General features: G+C 38.5%; 1 protein-coding gene across 1 annotated transcript; it reads right to left on the bottom strand.

Moving 5' to 3' along the window:
* Positions 1-18148: 18148 nt before the first annotated feature.
* LOC121483162 (DDB1- and CUL4-associated factor 12-like protein 2) lies at positions 18149-19713 on the bottom strand. Its single transcript, XM_041741484.1, has one exon. It carries the CDS (start codon positions 19711-19713, stop codon positions 18268-18270), a length of 1446 nt encoding a protein of 481 aa, XP_041597418.1. The 3' UTR covers positions 18149-18267.
* Between the last annotated feature and the right edge of the window lie 1859 nt (positions 19714-21572).

Below are 21572 nucleotides of genomic sequence, written 5' to 3' on the forward strand. Positions count from 1 at the left end.
AAATTAATTATTTTTGATGGCTGAGTATTATTGCATTGTATATATATACCACCTCTTCTTTATCCATTCATCAGTCAGTGGACATTTGGGCTCTGTCCATAATTTGGCTATTGTTGATAATGCTGCTATCTGGGTGCATGTGCCCTTCCAAATCAGTATGCATGTATCCTTTGGGTAAATACCTAGTAGTGCAATTGCGGGGTCTAGGGCATGTCTATTTTTAACTTTTTGAAGAATCTCCATATTGCTTTCCAGAGTGGCTTTACCAGTTTGCATTCCTACCAACAGTATAATAGGGTTCCCCTTTCTCCACATCCTTGCCAACATCTGTTGTTTGCTGTGTCCTCCCCTCTTGTGTCCCAGGCTTCTGTCAGATCCCTGCCTTTACCCTGTCTGTGTCCATGATGTCTGCACAGGTGGTGGTGGTGCAGTGCTCCTATGTTTTATATCAGGCATGAGGCTGGGTCTTGAAACTCCAAATTTTAGGGACCCAGTGGCCATGGACCCGCACTGATCTTTTGGGGTAGAGTCTCACTGCACTGTGGCTGGTACCAGTTTGTTGCAGAAAACTAGTCACATGGCCACACAGGGGCTTGGAATTTATGGCAAATTATAGGAAAAAGTCAGTCCATGTTACCATCCCTCAGCAGTGCCTCTGTTCCTATGCTAATGAAGGGGAAAGCTCAAGGACCAGCTCTTTTCTTCCTATAGAGGCGCTGCCACCTCTCCCAAATGCATTCCAAGAAGGGGACCTGCCTCTCCCAGTGTGACCCAGGGGATCTTCAGAGCATGCTATTTGTTCCTGGGCCTCTGCTCTCCTCCACAGGAGCACCTGTATGCCCATCAGACTTGACCCTTATGATGGCATGGACTTCAAAAACTTGAGACTTTCAGCTTTGCTGCTTGTAAAAACTTGCAAGGGTCAGCCATCCTCATTTTCCAACTCAATGGTTTTGGTGAAGTGTTTTTCTTGTGCAATCCCCTGCATACTACTTTATCTCTGTCTCTCTCTGTCTGCCTCTCACTCTCTCTCTTCTGTGATCAAAGCTCCCTCCTGTCCACAGCACCTGCAATTATTTTCTCCCCCAAATCATGTCACCACACATCCTACCTTCCATGATGTGGTCTCTTTTCTCCCTCTAGTTGTTCAGTTTGTTCTCTGAGTCCTTAGATCTGATTTTATAACTATCTAACTATGTTTGAGGGACAGGTAAACATAAGGTTACCCTACTACTCTACCATCTTAACTCTTCCATCATTCATTTATTTTTATTGTTAAGTATTCCATGTATTGCAGTTTATTTAAATATTAACCTGCATAAAGACCCCTGTTTTTTTCTAGTTTAGGGCTATTGCAAATAAAGCTAATATAAGCATTCATTTGCACATTTTTGTATCAACATTAAGTCTTCATTTTTCTGTGATAAATATCTAGTAGTGCAATTCCTGGACCATATGGTGATATATGTTTAGTTTTTTTAAGGAATTGTGAAATTGGTTTCCAAAGTGATTGTACCATTTTATACTTCTACTAGCAGAGTTATCCAATTTTTGTACATCCTGCTCAGCATTTTATTTTGTCACTGTTTTTTTTTTTCCGTCATCATGTTAGGTGTGTCATTACTGTCATTGTGTTTTTAATTTGCAATTCTCTGATGCTTAATGGTGTTGGACGACCTTTCAAGTGGCTATTTAACAACTGTGTATCTTCAATGAATGGCTCTTTCTAGGGCGCCTGGGTGGCTCAGTTAGTTAGGCTTCTGCCTTCAGCTCAGGTCATGATCCCAGAGTCCTGGGATCCAGCCAGTAGGCTCCTTGCTCAGAGGGGAGTCTGCTTCTCCCTCTCTTTCTGCCTGCTGCTCCCCTGCTTGTGCTCTCCCTCCACCCACCCCTCTGTCAAATAAATAAATAAAATCTTTTTTAAAAAAAGAGATGGTTCTTCCTGTCTTTTGCCTATATCATAATCAGACTATGTTTGTCTTTAAATTTTGAGAGTTCCTTAAGTATTTTACATACAAGTCTATGTCCTATATGTAGTTTACATATATATACAATGGAATATTACTCAGCCATTAGAAATGACGAATACCCACCATTTGCTTCGACGTGGATGGACCTGGAAGGTATTATGCTGAGTGAAATAAGTCAATCAGAAAAGGAAAAACATTATCTGGTCTCATTCATTTGGGGAATATAAAAAACAGTGAAAGGGAATAAAGGGGAAAGGAGAGAAAATGAGTGGGAAATATCAGTGTTCATGTCATGTCATCTGTCATGTTCATGAAAGAACATGAGAGACTCCTAATTCTGGGAAAGGAACAAAGGATAGTGGAAGGGGAGGTAAGTGGGGGGATGGGGTGACTGGGTGACGGGCACTGAGGGGGACATTTGATGGGATGAGCACTGGATGTTATACTATATTTTGGCAAATCGAACTCCAATAAAAATAAATAAACAAAAATAAAATAAAAGAATAAAAAAATAAAAGATGACATGCTAGGAAATGGCATAAGAAAAAGACATGTAGTTTACAAATACTTTCCCCTAGTCTGCTAGCTTGTCATTTCAGCCTCTTAAGAGTCTTTCATAGAAAAAAATTTAAATTTTTGATGAAAAGCAGTTTATCAGTTTTTCGATTTATGGAGTGTGCTTTTTGGTATCAAATCTAAGAACTCTTTGCCTAGCCCTAGACTCAAAAGATTTTCTTTCCTGTGTTTGCTAAATCTTCTCTGGTTTTTCATTTTACACTTAAGTCCATGATCTATCTTGAGTTAATTTTTGTATAAGGTATAAGACTTAGGTTAATGTTTATTTTTTGGAGGGATTCTATGAAAGTCCAATATCTCCAGCACCATGTTGAAAAGAATATCTTTCCTCCACTGAATTGCTTTTACACCTTTGTCAAAAATCAAATGCACATATGTGCACAGATCTATTTTAGGATTATTTATTCAGTTCATTGATGTGTCTATCCCTCCACCTGTACCATACAGGCTTTATCACTGTATCTATATGCCTTAAGGTCAGGAACATTGATTCCACCCACTGTACTCTTCTTTTTCAAAATAATAGATTTAGCTATTCTAATTCTTTTACTTTTCCATATATATTTTAGAACAAAACAACAACAAAAACTTACTGGGATTTTGCTAGTAAAATTTTTGTTTTGTTAAACTTGCATTCAGTTTTTCACCATTTTCTATATTAGATGTAGTCTTTTTGCAGAGTCTTAATCAAAATGAAGAAACCCTCTTGTCCTATTTTTATCTGATTATTTATCATGTAAGGGAATTGAATTTTATCAAATGCTCTTTCTGCATCAGTTGATATGGTTATATGATTTTTTTTTCTTTAGGCTTTAATATGATGGATTGATTACATTAATTGATTTTTGAATATTTAACCAGCCTTGCATCCCGGAAAAACTTTGATTATGCTGTCACAGTGAATAATTATTTTTATACATTGCTGAATTCAGTTGCTAATATTTGTTAAGGACTCTTACATGTATATTCATGAGGGGTAATTGTCTATAGTTTTCTATTCTGATATTTTCTTTGTCTGGCTTTGGTACAGGATAATATTAGCTTCATAAAATGAATTGGGAATTGGTGTTAATTCTTCTTTAAATGTTTGGTAGATTTCTTCAATGAAACCACCTGGACCTGAAGACTTTTTAGGGGAGTTTTAAATTAATTAATTAAAGTTCATTAATAATTATGGAGCAATTAAATATTAGGTAACTTGTGGTAGTTTTTGCTTTTATAAGGAATAGGTATTTTTCACTTAATTCATCAAATTTATCTGTGTAGAGATGTTTGTGGTTTTCCTTTATTATTCTTTGATAACTTTAGGACCCGTATTGATCTCCTTTGTTTCATTCACAATATTGATGACTTGTATCTTTGTTGTTAGTCTTGCTAAACATTTGCCAATTTTATTGAACTTTTCAAAAAATTATATCTTTAGTTTTATTGATTTTTCTTTATTGTTTTCCTGTTTTTGGTTCCACTGATTTCTTATCTTTATTATAACCTTCCATTTTACTTGGACCTATTTTGCTCTTCTTCTCCTGTTTTTGAGATGAGAGCATAGATTATCAAAGTTAGACTTTTCTTTTTTTCTAATGTTCACAGTTAATGCTATAGATTTCCCTCACAGTACTGTTTTAGCTGCTTCCTACAAATTTTGATATTTGTACTTTCATTTTCATTCATTTCAATATTTCTTTATTATTATGAGAACAGTACTGTTTTAGCTGCTTCCTACAAATTTTGATATTTGTACTTTCATTTTCATTCATTTCAATATTTCTTTATTATTATGAGACTCCTTCTTGACACATGCATTATTATAAATGTGTGTTGCTTAGTTTGCAAGTGTTCGGAGATTTCCCTATGTCATTATTTATTGATTTTAGTTTGATTCCATTATGTTCAAAGAATACTCTGTATGACTTCAAATCTTTATATTTGCTGAATTCTTTTTTATCCTAGGATATGGTGTATCTTGTCTATATTGTATGTAAACATATAAAGAATATGTATTCTACTGTTGTTGGGTAGAGTGTTCTGTAAATGGCAGTTGGATCCTGTATGATGATGATATTTTTGAGTTCTTCTGAGTCTTTGCTTATTTTTTATTTAGATGTTTAATCAACTTCCAAGATAAGGATGTCTATTCCTTCTATAAATTCTGATTTTTCCCCTTTAATCTGCAGCTCTTTTGTTTGGTGCATACACATTTAGAGTTTCTTGCTCTCCTTTGGTGACTATTTTATATAATCCTTCTCTGTAATATTCTCTGTCTGTAACATTATTTGCTCTGAAGTTGACTTTATCTGATATTAATATAGTCATTCCTGCTTTCTTTTGATTAAATTTTTCATTATATAGATTTTTATATTCAACTGGCCTATATTGTTATATTTGAAGTGAGTTTCTTGCAGAAAGAATATAGTTGGGACAGGGTTTACAAATCCATTGACTAACCTCTGGGTTTAATTGGTGTATTTAGATCACATTCATTTAATATAATTATTGATGTTAGGGCTTAAGTCTGCCATTTTATTCTTTTGTTTCAAGTCTGTTCTCTCTGTTTTTTTCTTTCACTCTTACTTTTCCTGCCTTTCCATGGGTTATTGAAACAGATTTTACAATTCCATTTTAATTTATTTATAGTATTTTGAATATCAAGAGCTCAAAAACACATGATCTCTGCCATTAAAGGGATAATAGTTGAGAACTGTTGCTAGTTCTCAACCCTGTATTAACATCAGGATAACCTGTTGATATATATAGATGACAAAAAACATGCACATTATGTAGCTACATATTATATAAAGTATTATATGTAATATAATATACGTAACATATAACATCTACTATTTTATCTATTTATCTATTTATTTATCTATCTATCTTCCCATACCTGCATAGAAATTCTAATTTTGTGGAACTGAGTTAGGATCCGGAGTCTAATGTTTAAAATTTCCACAATTTGATTTTTCTTATTGTTGTTCTTTATAGCAGCTTTAGTGAGATATACTGCTTATATCATAAAATTCATCACTTTAAAGTACATAATTCATTGGTTTATAGTACATTTTGAGAATTTTCAACAATTGTCTATACATTGTATATATCATAATCTGCCCATTTTAGAGTTAATGGGCATTTGAGTTGTTTTTACCTTATGTCTTATGGATAATGTTGCTATAAACAATCTTGTACAGATTTTGTGTAAATCCAACATTTCATTCTGATACCCTACTAAAACTGTGAACCAATAATCTAGAGCAGCACTGTTTAATGTAATCTTCTGCAATGATGGAAATAGTATATATATATATATATATATGCAGGGTCCAAAGTGGTACTATTGGTGAGATGTGACTATTAAGCAATTGAAATATGAGTATTGTGACTGAAGAACTGTGATAACATTTTAATTTTACTTTGTTTAAATTAATTTTAATTTTGTTAGCCACATGTCATTAGTAATCTTCTATATAGAAGACAGTCTAGGTTTAGAAAGATAAGTATTGACTGTAAAATATGGATTGGTACAGAATGATGCTTTATGCAAGAAGACAAGATAGGAAATTATTTATAAATTCCACTTTAAGAATCTGAGCATCATAACTAGGCCAATAGCAGTGGAGATAACCTGAGGGGAAGGATCCAAAAGACATCTTAGTCTAGACATGAATAATTGATGATTTAGGGGTAATGGAGAGGGAGGAGTCTAGGAAGACTTAAGCCCTGCTATATGTTTAAACCTCACTTTATATTTGTATTTAAATTTAAGCTTGTTAATATTTAACAACATATAGGAGTTCCTTCTAAATTCTGCCAATATTCAATTAGTTAATATCTGGAACTCATTCATAGAACTGTACTCACTACAGATCTGAATGTAGTGAACATACTAACAGTTACCATTATAATTTTAATAACTGCCATTTAAAAATTTAATTAGAAGTTTCAATGTTTATTGTTACATATCAAAATACACTTAACATACCATGCTTGTGCTATTATTACACTGAAGAAATACTAAGGAAGAATTTTTGACTTTTATTTCAGCAAGTAGATTTGTAATCTACAAAGGTCTTCCTAGCACTATTGTCTAAAGACAGACATTCTTCAATTATGTATTTGCAAAGCACAGCAGGAACTCAAGTAGCAATTGCATAGTAGCCTCTGTAAATATAGTATTAAATTCAGAGTGCATATTTATTCTCTCAAGTTCTACCATTTTATTATTTAATTGTTAATGGAAAGAGAATGAGGGAACAGTGTATGCTTGTTTTGACAGTGGTAGCTCCGATAATCAGTAGAAATGCAGTCAATAAGACACATTTTAGGGAAAAGCAATAAAATACAGTTATCTCTTTCATCATCTCTACCATGCTTTTTTTTCCAGAACATCTTATAACTAAATTACCAGCCCCTATCTATTTCCATGTTTGTTTGTTTATCAGATTGTGCTTCAGCTATAGGATATCTTTATAGTACAGTGATAAAAACTGATGTAGATGTATGACATGTTCCATTTATGTTTATTGAATGACTATGAGATAAAAGTTATTTTTATACTCATGGGTTTTCAGAGGAGTGACATATCTCATTTCTTAACTCAAACTTTTAATCTCCATTCTGCTTCTTAATTAGCTATAGGACATGAGTAAACATGTTCACTCTGGTTTAACTTTCATCATCTATAAAACCATCTGGTTGCCAGCAAGCAAACAAGGATATTCAAATTAAAACAGTAACATATTTAATCCATCAGATTGGCAAAAATTAAAATATGAAAAAATACCAAGTGTTGGTGAGAATATGAGGTAAAAGGAAATTTTAGACACTGCTTATGGGAATATAAGTTGACACAGTTAGCTTTAGTTTTCTATTACTGCCTAAGAAATTACCATAAACTGAACAGCTTAAAACAGTCCCCATTTATTACCTCACACTTCTGTAGGTTGGAAGTCCAGGCATAATATAACCAGGTTACCTGCTTAGAGTCTTACAAAGATGAAATCAGTATTTTGTCCTGTTCTGTTCTTTTCTGGAAACTCTGGGAAGAATCTACTTCCAAGTTTGTTCATGTTGTTGGCAGAATTCAATTCCTTGCAGTTGTAGGACTGAAGTTTCCCTTTTCTTGCTTACTGTTGACTAGAGGTTGCCATCAACTCCTGGAGACCACCTTCAGAATTATTCATGTCACTTCTCCATTTTCAAAGCCAGCAACAGTGAATCTGTCTTGTGTCAAAAACCTCTCACACTTCAATGTTTTCTCTTCTCCCAGTCCCTTTTAAGAGATCACCTGATTAAGTCAGGCCCACCCTAAGTAATCTTATGTTAAAATCATCAATTTGAGATTTCAATTATAGCTACAAAATTCCTTAATGGGATCATCCAGAATACTGCCTGTATTCCTGGGGAAAAGTACATACATATCTGGGGGCAGGGATCTTTGGGATTACTTTCTCTTACTATAGCAAGCTCAGAATACTGTTTTGGTAGTATGAAGCAAATTGAAAATGCACACAATATATGAAACAAGAAATCTACTTCTACATTTTAAAAAATATAGAGCAGCAGGGGGGCCTGGCCAGCTCAGTTGAAAGAGTATGCTCAGTGTCAATTGGAAGAGTCTCATGATCTTAGAATTGTGAGTTTGAGCCCCACATTGAGTGTAGAGATTATTTTAAAAATTAACTTATAAAAATAGAGAGTAATTACCACGTGTGCATCACAAACTACTTTTTTTAATGTGTGTATTATAACATAGTTTGAAATACAGAAAACTAGGTGAGAACCTGATTGTCTATTGATATAATACATATATTGAGGTATAGTCACATAATAGATGATCCAGTGTTTAAAATAAACTAAACATATATATACACATATTATTAAAGGTCTCAAATGCATGTTAAGTGAAAAAAGAAGATTGCTGAAAAGTTCACACAAAATTAATGAAAGTCTTTCTATATATTATAGATGGAAATATGCACATGTATGAACTGACCCTCGATATAGCTATGCATTTTATTACCTCTCATGAACTTGGGCAAATTATTTGATAACTCCTTTGTAAAATGGTGATCTGTAAAATGTGGATCACTATAAGAATTAAATGAGCAAATCTTTGGAAAATATTAATAACTGGAACATTCTAAGTACTTAAGTATTTGTTAAATAAGTATAAATACATAGCAGTATAAAACTTGAATTGGACAGATACTTGCTGAATGATTACAGTGATGATCTCTGGGGAGGTGAGAAGAGAATTTATAATTATAATGTTAAATGAGGGCTTCTATTTCTATGATTTTACTTTCAGTTAATTCTAGATGGTAGAAACATGAGTTTTTGCTGTATTAGTTGTATATTTTGTTATTTCTAAAATTAAAAGTCAAGAATCACATTTAAAATTACTGCTAAAAAGTATTTTGATCTCTAAAAATTAGTGTTATATGATCTTTAATAGTCTTTATAGACCTACACAATTTTATCATTCATTAATCCTATTGTTGGCGATATATTCTGTGGGTACATGCTAATAATAACAGTTGAACAAATTATCATACCTATTTACCATTTTTTTTCTCCATAAGAATTGACCTTAGGAAAAACTTCATTGATAGAAAAGATTCTGAAAGATAGTCACTTATTCCACTTGATTCCCCTAATGTACCATATACAATTTGTACCTTTACAATGTCAGAACTAATTGCTATTATCTGAGCAGCAACTCAAAATATTGAAGTAAAATGAAGGCTTGGTTGTTACACGGCTTAGAAGTTTTGAGATTTTTTTTTAATGTTTCAATATTCCCAAAGAATGGTAGTTCCAAGTTGTCATTCATTACTCAATACTCAGCCGAGCAAATTGGGAAAAATACAACAATAATAGATGCTGTGGGTGACTGCAGTGCTCTGCCATTAGTTTGACTTGTATTCTTCATTTTGAGACTGGGTGAGTCACCCATGGAGAGATATAAAGTAAAAAAAAGAACATTCAAGATTTTCATAAGACATTACCTTGAGCTCCTCACATTGAGGACAGTTTATCTCTGTCTGGATGCAAGTGTTTATATATGTGAATTACTCAAAGATAGAGACTGCAATAAACAAGCATAGTAATAAAATCTCTTTGCAGGTAAAGATGAAATACTGGTTACTACTTATGTATATAAATGTGACACAGAATTATTATTCTATTGAGATCCCAAAGGTCAAATATATATCTGTACCTAATGTCCCTTCTCAGCAGAAGGTTCTGAGCCCATTATGTCTCTGCTCCTTTGCTTATGGAAGTTGCCTTTACAAAGGGAATTATTTAATCCATGATCTCAGTCTTTTATTTTATTTTGTAGTTAATATTTATTTGGTTTTCCAGGATAATATTATATTCTCAGGTTGTCAAATTCAAAACAGCTAGATGGTTTGGGGGGATTATTAGTTATTCAACTGGTAGTTTTGCCCACATTAGTCTAAATACTGATTTCAATGGTTCTCAGTGAACCAACAGTTTATAGCTTATAGTTACATCAACTAGCTATTATACTGTGTGTCAATATTATGACTAATTACTGGATAAAACCTACTGAAAAGCAAGATCAATGAACAAATTTAGGTATTGTATCTCTGGTTTGTCTTGTATTCCCAATGCTAAATATTTGTGATATTTAACTGAAGACTCATGCATTGATTATTATCCTTTGTAAGTGAAAGTGTCTAGATTTCCAAAGTCCTCTGATTAATAACAGAGAGGTATGTGCAGCAAATATGCTCCCATGTATTAGTAGTACTCAAGTCCTAATATTGAGAATAAAAGACCTTATGAATTATATTTCTTCCATTTCTCTGGCTATAACTCAATATAACGTGTAAAGTTCTGAGTGATTATTTTTCTCCTTGCCTCCTATAAATAATAAAACCAAGTCTCCTTTTTGTCAGAGGTTAGATTAATATAATGTAGGACTGGCCTTATTATCAGTAAAGGACATCAGAGATGGGAACAGATTTGAGTGTTATAGCAATGACTAAGAATATATCTGGGTTTATTCCAAAGCTAAAACTCTCCTCCCCACTATAATTATAGCTGGGAATAAGAGACTAGAGAAGATTAATGGACATATAGGCATTAAGACTCAAACTTAAATTGTGGTCATATAATTAATCAGAGAGATGCTTTGAGAAAAATATGAGTATGCCAGAGAATTGGATGTCTCTAGTATTACAGGTTCTTCAAATCAGCTTTTAGCTATGAATATTATATATATAAATTATATAGTATATTATGTAGAGATTATAAAGAGATTATAACATATAACATATTATAATTTATATATTATGGTTCTATATAATTACAAACTTTAATATATGTAATATATGCTGTATATGTAGCAGGAAAGTTTAAAGAACAACATGAATTCTTGAAATTGGTAGGCGCTGGGTCATGTTCTGCATTGGGGTCAGGAAAACTTATATCCCTATTCTACAGACACTGAGGTAGTGCCCATGTAATTCTCACAGTAGTTACCCAAAACCAGCTGTTTTGAGGAGATGAGAAGGAAGAACTAGAAAACCACAGTCCTGTCAGGTGCTAATGGGACAAAAGTTTCCATGATTCAATTTTGAGACACACTGACTTGTATCCCTTCTTAGAGGGAATGCAGTTGGTCACTATTGCAATTGTTTTGGCAAAAGGCCTACATGGACTTAAATATTATATGAAAATGAATTTTTCTGTACTTCAGCTTATTTTGGCTTCTGCTACATTGGGCACCATTGATCATTTATTCCTGTCTTCATCTCTTCTTCACTCCAACCAGGCCTTTTAAAAGGTATCTTCAGGGACATCTGGTGGTTCAGTCTGTTAAGCATCTGATTCTTGATCTCAGCTCAGGTCTTGATCTCAGAGTTGTGAGTTTGAGTCTTGTGTTGAGCTCCATGCTAGAGTCTTGTGTTGAGTCTCCATGTCGAGTCTTGTGTTGAGCTCCATGCCCAGGATGGAGCCTACTTGAAAAAGAATTATTTAAAAAGGTATCTTCATCATTTTTTTCCCTTCTGTTAACTGAAGAAAAACATAGTTCAAATATTACTTAAATATATAAAATATGAAGAAATCCCCTAGTATACTCTCTCTTAGAAACACACAGTTAATCCTTTTGTATATATTCTTATACTGTTTACTTCTTCCTCTTATCTTCCTCCTCCTATTTTTAAACAAAAATGGATTATAATATGCATCTGGTTTGCAATTTGCTTATTTCATCTAACATTATCAAGGCTACTTCTCCATGTCAGTACATAAAGAATGAACTCCAGAATTTTAGCAATTGTATAGCATTCCACTATTTGGAGAAAAGTCCAACAGATAAGCACATTCATGGACAGCCTACCAACTCTACCTGACACTTCAAAAATCATTCCTGCTATTGATGTATGTCAAAATATAGCATGGAATCTTTGTGGGAGATTCTCTGTGAAGACTGGCTTCCATAAAAATGGCAGCATTCTCATAGTTGTGTCTTAGGCTTGTGGTAACCGTGCTCAGCTTTCTTTATTTGTCAACGTGATCCTATCTATTTCCTGTTTTCCAGAACATCGTCAAAATATCTGATCTGATAATGGCACTCTTTTTTACAGTCTTAACATGGAGTTATTCAACTTAAATAATCTTACTGTCACTTCTGTAAGATCCTTACAAGGAGGGGTCTGTCATTTTGAACCACAAGCTCCACTGAATTGTTAAACTGATTAGTTTTACATATGGTCAAATCACCTTTGATCTGGACTATTGCAGTTACCTACTAAGTGATGCCCCTCCTTCTCTGTCTTTTCCTACTATAGTTTATAATATATTATATCTACATAGCATCCAAGTTTATTTCTAAAACATAAATCTCTTCAAAACCTTCCCTGGCTTTTCATATCATTCAAAGTAAAGTCCAAGATTCTTATAAGTACTTACAGATTTCTGCATGATATCATCCTCTTACCTCTCTGGCTTTACCCCTTTCTCAATGCACTTTGCTCCAAAAACACTAGTCGTCTTTCTACTACTCTAACACACATACCAGAATGGTCCCACTTCAGATCTCTGTACTTCATATTCCCTCCACCTGCACACCCTCTTCACTGACACAGCTGTATGGCTCACTTTGTCACTTCCTTCAAATCTCAGCCCAAATCTTAACTTATTGACCAGGCTCCCACAAACTTTATTTAAAATTTCATCTCACTCAGAATTCCTAACCCCTATTCTCTTTTGGAGTAGAATAGAAAGGACAGAAATAAACCCACACATATATGACCAATTAATTTACAATAAATGAGCCAAGAATGTACAATGGGGAAAGGACAGTCTCATCAATAAATGGTGTAGGAAAAACTGGACAGCCACCTGCAAAATATTGACACTATCTTACACCATACACAGAAATCTATTCAAAATGGATTAAAGAGTCTACATCAAACTAAAAAGCTTCTGCATTGCAAAGTGAAACCATCAACAAAATGAAAAGCCAGCCTATGGAATGGGAGAAATATTTGCAAATCATATATCTGATAAGGGTTTAATATCTAAAATATATAAAGAATTCATACAACTCAATAGCAAAAATCCAATTGAAAAATAGGCAGAGGATCTGAACATAATTTTCCCAAATAAGACCAACAGACACATGAAAAGTTGCTCAACATCACTACTAATCAGGTGCATAAATGCAATCAGAAGCACAATGAGATACCACTTTACACCTGTTAGAATAGCTATTATCAAAAAGACAAAAAATAACAAGTGTTGGCAAGAATGTGGAGAAAAGTGAACCCTTGTGCATGGTTGGTGGGAATGTAAATTGGTGCAGACACTGGAGAACAGCATGGAGGTTTCTTAAACTATTAAAACAGAATTACTAAATGATCCAGTGATTCCACTTCTAGGTATTTATCCAAAGGAAATGAAATCCCTGACTCAAAAACATATATGTACCCCCATGTTCACTGCAGCATTATTTATAATAGCCAAGACATGGACACAACCTAAGTATTCATCAATGAATGAATGGATAAAGAAAACATGCTATACACACACACACACACACACACACACACACACACTTGAATACCATTCAGCCATAAAAAGAAGATCTCACCATTTACAACATGGATAGACCTTAAGGCCATTATGCTAAGTGAAGTAAATCAGAGAAAGACAAATACATAGTGACAACACTTACATGTGGAATCTTAAAAAAAAAAAAAAAACGTACAAAGAACAGAAGAACAGACTGGTGGTTGCCAGAGATAGGGGTGGAGAGGTAGGTTAAATAGGTGAAGGGAGTCGAAAGGTACAAACTTCCAGTTATAAAACAAATAAGTCTTGGGATGTAATGTACAGCATGATGAATATAATTTATAGTATTTTATTGCATTTCTGAAAGTTGCTAAGAGGGTTAATTTTAAAAGTTCTCATTATAAGAAAAAAATTTTAACTGTGAACTGACGGGTGTAAAACAGACTTGGTAATCATTTCACAGTACATACAAATATTGAAGCATGTTGTAAACATATAGTGTCAATTATATCTCAATAAATTAAGAGAGAAATAAGGAATAATATTTTTATTATTTTAAGTTTTTATCTAAATAAAAATATTAAAATCAATTGCATCCCCCCCCCAGAATTCCTATCCTCTAATCTCTGATTTATTTATTAAGATTGGTAACCATCTGACATTCCATACATTTACTAGTTTGTGTGTTCATTATGTCTTTCTTTCTCAATGGACTGCGAAACTTATAAGGGCATAGCTTGCTTATCTTGTTCACCATAGTATCTCTAGCACCTGGAAAATGCCAGGTATGTGATAAGCATTTAAGGAATATTTGCTGAGTAAGTAAAAATAGAAAAGTATTGAAATTTCATATATTAATTTCAAAACTGAATATCTTACAGCATTATTTCATTGTTCCTAACAAATTTTTTGGTTGGCTCATTTGGATGATTTTTTCCAGTCATATCATCTGCAAATAATTATAACTGCTTTCTCTAATATTTATATCTTTTATTTTTCTATATTTTCTAATTTCTGTATCTAGAATTTTTAATAATATTAAATACTGGTGGTGATTTTTAGAATCCTTGTTTCATTCCTTACTTACATGTGTTATTTTTTAAAAGGAAATGGCAGATTAAAAAATAACATTCACAATTTTTTAGGATTAATTATCTGTTACGGTTTCATATTTCTTCTTGGAAAAAGTTTAGTCATTTATGTCTTCTGATAGTTTTTTTTTCACTCAGGTTTTACATTTACCTACCTAATAAATTAATAAATCTGTACCTGTGATTATTTCTTCTTTCTTTCTTTTAATTTTTTGTATTTGTGCTCTTGTGCTTGTGATACTGAGGAAAGGCACATCTTCCATTAGACACCTCCCTTGTCCTTTTGCAGCCTGGGAAAATTGGCAGAGACCTGCACCTGTGGCATTAAGGTGGGAACTCAAAACAAGAGCTAGTTGCAGCTGGTGGTGAGGTGATACCCCACCTCTGTGAGGCTGCCAGGGCTTCAGGATGGCTGCCAGAGATGCTGGCACCAGCAAGCCATTGGGAGTGCTAGAGATGTCTCAGACCAGCAGGCTAAGCGGTCCAGAAATCACTATGAAGTTATGCTTTGTGACTAAGGTCTGACTTTTCATTCTCCAAGAAGGTACCATCAGTTGATTAATGAAATAGCTTAATGGGCTGATGTGAGGTCCCAGGTAAATATTTAGGAGGATAGCTGGGAGAAAAACTGCCCTTTATGACTGGGGTTAAGGCTCAAAAATCATTATAATTTTAGTATTGAGGAAATATTTTGCTGTCTCAGGCTGATGAGGCAATGGCATTTGAGTAAAATAAGCCTCTTCAATTTTATATTCTCCCCACATCTATTTTTTCTTCTTCATTGGTTTGTAGGATCCTTGATAAGCTTGCTTGCTTCCAAAAAGGAGAGTTTCCCAACATTTCATATCACTCACCTTCCCAGCAGTGAGAAATCTCATTCTGGGATCTACAGCCAATTTTTCACTAGGTATATTCTTCTGATGTCAAATAGGCACTTCAAATTCAACATGTCCCAAATTGAGTTGATCACCCTCCATATATATCCTTTGTGCCTATATTCTCTGTATTCACTTGTTGACATTATACATTTACAGTCAAGCCAGAGCCTTAGAGTCCACCTAAATTCTTTGGCTTTCTTCATCCTCCACATGAAATAACAAATATTGTTCATTTTATTTTCCCCATTTTTCTAATAACTTCCTCCCTCTTCACATTTACCTCAAATATCCTAATTCAGGCTCTCATTATTTCCTTCTTGGACTTTCTTTAGTGGCATTGGATACAAGTGAAATGAGGGTGGAATATGCCAGATAATCCGACTAGGTCCAACTAAGAATCTAAGGAATGTAGTACTTTGTAATCCATCTCCAAATAAATTAACCTGAACTGTAGGTGTTCTCTGCCTTTGGTTTGACAGTATTATTATTGTTTGCCCTCATTTCCCCATATTCTCCATCTTTGTTTCAGAACCTACTTGGTATTCTCACCACAAATCTAACCTAGCCATAGTGGCTTAGAAAGGACCAAAATCAAGCAGAAATCTGGTAGTCAAAGAGCTGAGAGTTCGATGACACATCGTTGGCAAGCGGTGAAGCAGGCGTGCATACATTATTTATGGGAGGTTAAATTGGTAGGACCTCTTTGGAGGGTAATTTGGCAATGGCTATTACATATAAAATTGATCCAGCAATTCCATTTCTAGGAATTTATCCTGCAGATATACTAACACATGTGCCCAAAAATGTATGCACCTAAGTAATCACTGCAGAATAGTTTATAGGAACAGAAAAAAGAATCAATATATACGCTCATTAAAGGTGTAATGAATAAAGTATGTTCCAACCATTCAGGGAAATACTGTAAAAATAAAATTAATTGGGTAAATACGTATAAGAAATAATCTCTGAGATTTTGCGACAAAAATAGTACAGATATATGCAGCACATGCTGTCATTTATATAAAAATTGCATGCACAGGTACATGTATGCTTATAAATGTATCAACCATTTCTAAATGGATACAGACACAAAATGTACTGCTCATGATCTATGGGCAAGAGATCAGGGATCTTAGGATATGAGACTTACTTTTCACTCTACACTTTCTATACAGTAGGTCTTTTTTTATCATGTGTATGTATTACTTAATTTAAATAAAACAAAATTAAAATAAAGACCAAGTGTTAATAGATGTAGTTTAAAATATTAGGAATATGTGCACATGTAAAATGGTATACATATATGCCTCTTCCTGACAAGGGAATGTATACATACACCAACATACAATATATGTGAGTAGGTAGCTATAACCAACCTGGACTTTTTTCTTAAATACAATTGTTTGTTAAATCATCTTAAAAATACAAGATTCCTAACTGTCCCAACCTATAGCAAGTTATGTTGATAAGGTATTGAAGATGTTATTTAATCTTTTCACCCATGATAGTAGCATAAATTTGCTTTTCAAAAAAAAATGTAAAAAGTTAATGTGTGCACTGCTGATGTTTCAGCTTTGGTTTCTCTCTTGGAAGATTTTGACTTTGATAAATATATTCCTAGAAGGAAAATTAAGAAAAAATAAAGTGTATATTTAAGCATTCAGAAACTTTAGCCTAACAATTGCTAAAATGCTAAACATGTTTTATTTTTTCTGCAATACATCACATACTCAAATCCAGATAAAAGAATTATCTATGTACACAATAAGAAATTGTCAACAACTCTACGTTGAGCACAACAGCTGGTCTTTCTCTGTAAATGGCTGCCTGGATAGTGTTACCTAAACTTTAAAGAATGTTTACCCCAAAAAGTACTTCCCTGATTGTCCTGCCACTTACAGGCCACATTTGCTTAGCTATTTATGAAATCTGTAGTATAAATGCTACCCAGGAAATCAGGCCATAATATAGCAGCTTTAAAAAAGAAGGCTGAGGGCCTGGGGGTATTATGCTAAATTTTACTGAATAATCAAAATTATGATTAGTAGGATGAACACCACTGTGAGATTTTTTGACTAAGAAAACATATTTTTAAATATTTTATGTACAAAAATACACAAACAACAAATGCCTGGGTTCCAAAATGCAAATAAAACAGGTGCCAAATGGTGGCAATCTAGATCTTGAAATGCATTTTCTGGAGCAGGGCTAAACACCTGCCCTGTTATATATACCAGGGTTAGTTACTCCAACCATCCCAAAAGATACTTTTTAGCACACATTTTCCCAAAATACCATACATCCAAAATGTGTAGAAGATCTGATCATACTTTCGAAACAGTGGTAAAATTGAAGTACTGAATTATAGTGGGTACCATGTCTACAGCAGCCGAAAGAAAAAATATACGTCAATCACTGAAAGAACACAATTAAGGATTAGACAAAAGTCTGTGTAAGAGAAGGCAAAAAAAGACACTTGTGTTGAGGGAGATTCAGAAAAATCTTAAAGCCAAGTTTTGATTGCCCAAAGATCACCTTTGCTTTCTGTCTGTGCATAATACACTAAGCACTGATAAGCTGGGCCCTTTCCACCTGGAAGACAAACAGCACATTGAATTAAGAAGCAGAAAGACAGCGTGCGGAAGGAAAGTGAGAGGGGCCCGGGAGGCAAGTCTGGGCACTCTGAGGACACAGCGGGCATCCTTAGGTCCAGAGGCCCGCGTAGTTCCCATGGAGGCCCGAAGGGAGAGGTCCTCCAGCCACGAAGAGCTTCATCTCGGGCCAGTTGTAGCAGTGGGTGTAGAGCGCGTTGGGGAAGTCGCCCATGCCCCCGAAGTAGTTCACCCACAGGTCGTCGTGGTTGAGCCAGCCTCTGCCGCAGGTGAGCTTGAGCTTCCTCCCCGAGGGCCCGGGAGAGGAGTCGCGGCTGGCTGAGGCCCTCTCCTCCAGGAACCTCTGGGCGCGGATGTCGTAGAAGAGCAGGGAGCCGTGGCCCGTGCCCACCGTCACGACGTGCTGGTAGAAGCTCAGGGAGCGTACACCCGTGCCCCCCTCCCTGGAGCACAGGGGCCGGATGTTCTGGTGGCCCTGGCGCGGGTCCAGGAAGGAGACGTGGGACTGGGAGCCCACCGCGTACAGGGACAGCTCGTCGCAGAAGGTCAGGCACACGTTCTCTCGGCAGTAGGGCAGCCTGACGGACAGCAGCCTGGATAGAGCGCCCCGGGCTTTCCACAGGTGGAAGTAGCCGTCCAGGGACACGGCTCCCAGCTCCTGGTTCTTGCCGCTGAAGGCCAGGGCCCGCACCTTGCGGTTGCTGGGGCTGGTGCTCGACCTGGGGATGGTCTCCACGTCCCTGGGCCGGATGTGGGCGTACACGGGGAGCCCGGCGTCGTTGTGCCAGGCGATGCTGCCGTTGAACACGTCGGGGTCCATCCGCCACAGCGCCACGGTGCCGTCGCGGGAGCCGCTCACGGCCACCGTGTCGCTCATCCAGGCGATGCTGAAGATCCAGTCCTTGTGGCCGTGGCGGTCGCCCAGGCACACGGGGTCCAGGGTGGGCAGGTGGTAGACCGCCAGGCTGTTGGGGTTCTCGCCCCCGGTGGCCAGAAGCGTCTTGGAGGGATTCAGCTCGATGGCGTGGATGCCGCAGGTCGGCTGGGCCTGGGCCAGCCAGGGCCCCCGGTCCCGCATCAGGGGGATGCGCGTGATCTGGCCCGAGTGCACGTCCACCACGAACAGAGTGTTACACTTGGTCCCGCACACCACCTGCCTGCCGTTCAGCCACTGCGACGCGAACACCTTGTTGAGCGTGCCCAGCGCCAGCTCGCGCTCCCTCAGCAGCTCAGGCAGCTTCTGCACCGCGTAGCCGCGCAGCTCGCCCTCGGAGCCCGGCAGCCCCGCGCCGCCCCGCGCGCCCACCTCGCGGCCCTTCAGGTAGTGCACCAGCGACCGCCGCGTCGCCCGCCGCCTCTGCTTCTTGGGCAGCAGCGGCCCCTCGGGGCACGCCGCCGCGCCCGCCGCCCCCGCCGCCCCCGCCGCCCCCGCCGCCCCCGCCGCCCCCGCCGCCGAGCCCTGGGACGACGAGCCCGCGGCGCCCGCCTCGATCGCCGGCGCTTTCCGCTTCCTGCTACCTGTTTGCTGCAGGGCCATGGTGGGCGGCGGGCCAGTGGCGGCGGGCGCGGCGGCGGCGCGGCGGCGGCGGCAGCGGCGTGCGGCACCCGTGTTGGCCGTGGCGGCGGCAGGGACCGCGGGGCCTCCGGGTCAGCCCGGAGGTCGGGCTCTCAGGGGCCAGGAGGCTAGAGCGACCGCAGGGCGCGGAGCCTCCCGAGTGCGGGACGCGGCAGCCGCGGCGAGGGAGGCGAGGGCGGCGGGGGCGGCGGGCCGGGCATGGAACGCGGGCCGGAGGGAGCTGGGCGTGAGCCGACCGCGGGCGGAGCGCGAGTGCAATCCCGCGGCAAGGGCGGCCGCGGCCGCCGCGGCGGGGATAGGCGAGGGCGGGAAGTGCGGCCGGCGAGTCTGAGCGGGACGAGGACGACGCGGGGGGGGACCCAGTGTGAAGGGGCGGAGGCAGCGGGAGGAGCCGGCAGGGAGCGAGCGGGGGGCGCCGGGTAGCACACGCCAGCCTGGGAGGGGTCGGAGGGGGGCGGGAAGGGGGGGATAGAGCCCGCGGTGGGGAGACTCACCCAGGGCCAGCGCTCCGCGATCCCAGAGCCGTCTCCGGAGGACACATCCTAGTGCGCCTGCCCAGGCCCTCTTGCTCTCCTGTTCCAGGCGTTTCACCACCCTCAGGATAGCAACCAACTAGCCTTCTTAAAATCCTTACTTAAATAAAACCTGAAAGCTAAAGTAAAGTATGACGCTAGAAGGAGCTTGAACAATTATGTGTTGAAGAAACAAATAGTGTAATCCTGGGAGACTCTGCAGCAACTAGTGTTCAGTAACCCTGAACTTGACAGGGAATGGGCAGGGCGACCCTCCCCTTAGGTCTGTCCTTGCAGCATACCTGTCTCAGCCCCTCCACTGGGAATGTGCTAAAATTTTCAACCATTTTTTTTCTTAATTCTCAAATTGAGGTCCCTGAGTTTCCACACTAGAATCACTGAGGGGTGTGTTCCAAATGTAGTTGCCTAGGCCCCACTTCCTCTGGAAGTGAAGTCGGGACCCTGTGATCCAGTGCAGCTTGAGGAACCCAGAGGACTGCATTGAGGGTGGGGGTGGAGGCTGGAGGTAAGACAAGGGTGTTCCTCCATGATGTTGAGTTCTCGTGAGCCTAATAGAAGAACCGTGAAGTGGATGTGAAGAGGTACAGGAGAGGGATACTTCTTTTCTTGCTCAAGGGAAAACAGGTCCAGTCCCCACTGTCACTCCCAGGAGGCATCCCAGGTGCCTGAGTGTAGCCTTGTCTTGTATGGGAGGGCCCCTGGGGCTTTGAGGTGGGGTTGGGGGCAGGGGGGATGCAGCGTTTTCCATAGGAAAAGGTGGTGATGATCTGTCCAGAAGGACGTAACCCCATAGGCACAATGGGAAGTGTGGGTGTTCACACTATGGGTTTAGCAGTCTCAGAATTTGGATGCATTGTATCTGGCTTTACAGCTTCAGAGTGACCAATTCGGTCGGCAAGCCTGTATTTAGACATATGAAACTGCATAGTGACATGGGTGGCTGGTAGCTGACACCAGCTCTGCAGACATCCCAGTCCTCCTCTCCAAAACTTCCTTGAGTGAGTGCATGTGGAGAGGTGAATTACCTTTTCTGACCAATCACGGAGGACCATGGGAGTTACTTTGTTGTTGCTTTTCTATACCCTTCTCCCAGCCCTTTCTGCACCCTCTCATCAAAAGCACAAACTCCAAGTACAAAAACCATAGGCCCTTTGCCCCACTCCCATCCCGTGGTATATCCCAGTACCCACTCCTCCCCCATATTCCTCCCTATGTTTAATGCTGTATCACGAGGATGAAGGTTATTGGAGAGAGAGTGACCTGACAATAAAAAATTTTTTTACGACT

Source organism: Vulpes lagopus, chromosome X (genome assembly GCF_018345385.1).
Source record: "Vulpes lagopus strain Blue_001 chromosome X, ASM1834538v1, whole genome shotgun sequence".
Classification (NCBI taxonomy): Eukaryota; Metazoa; Chordata; class Mammalia; order Carnivora; family Canidae; genus Vulpes; species Vulpes lagopus.

Bases quoted from the DNA above. Each gene is read 5' to 3' on its own strand.
- LOC121483162 (XM_041741484.1), bottom strand. From the start codon at position 19,713: ATGGCCCTGCAGCAAACAGGTAGCAGGAAGCGGAAAGCGCCGGCGATC.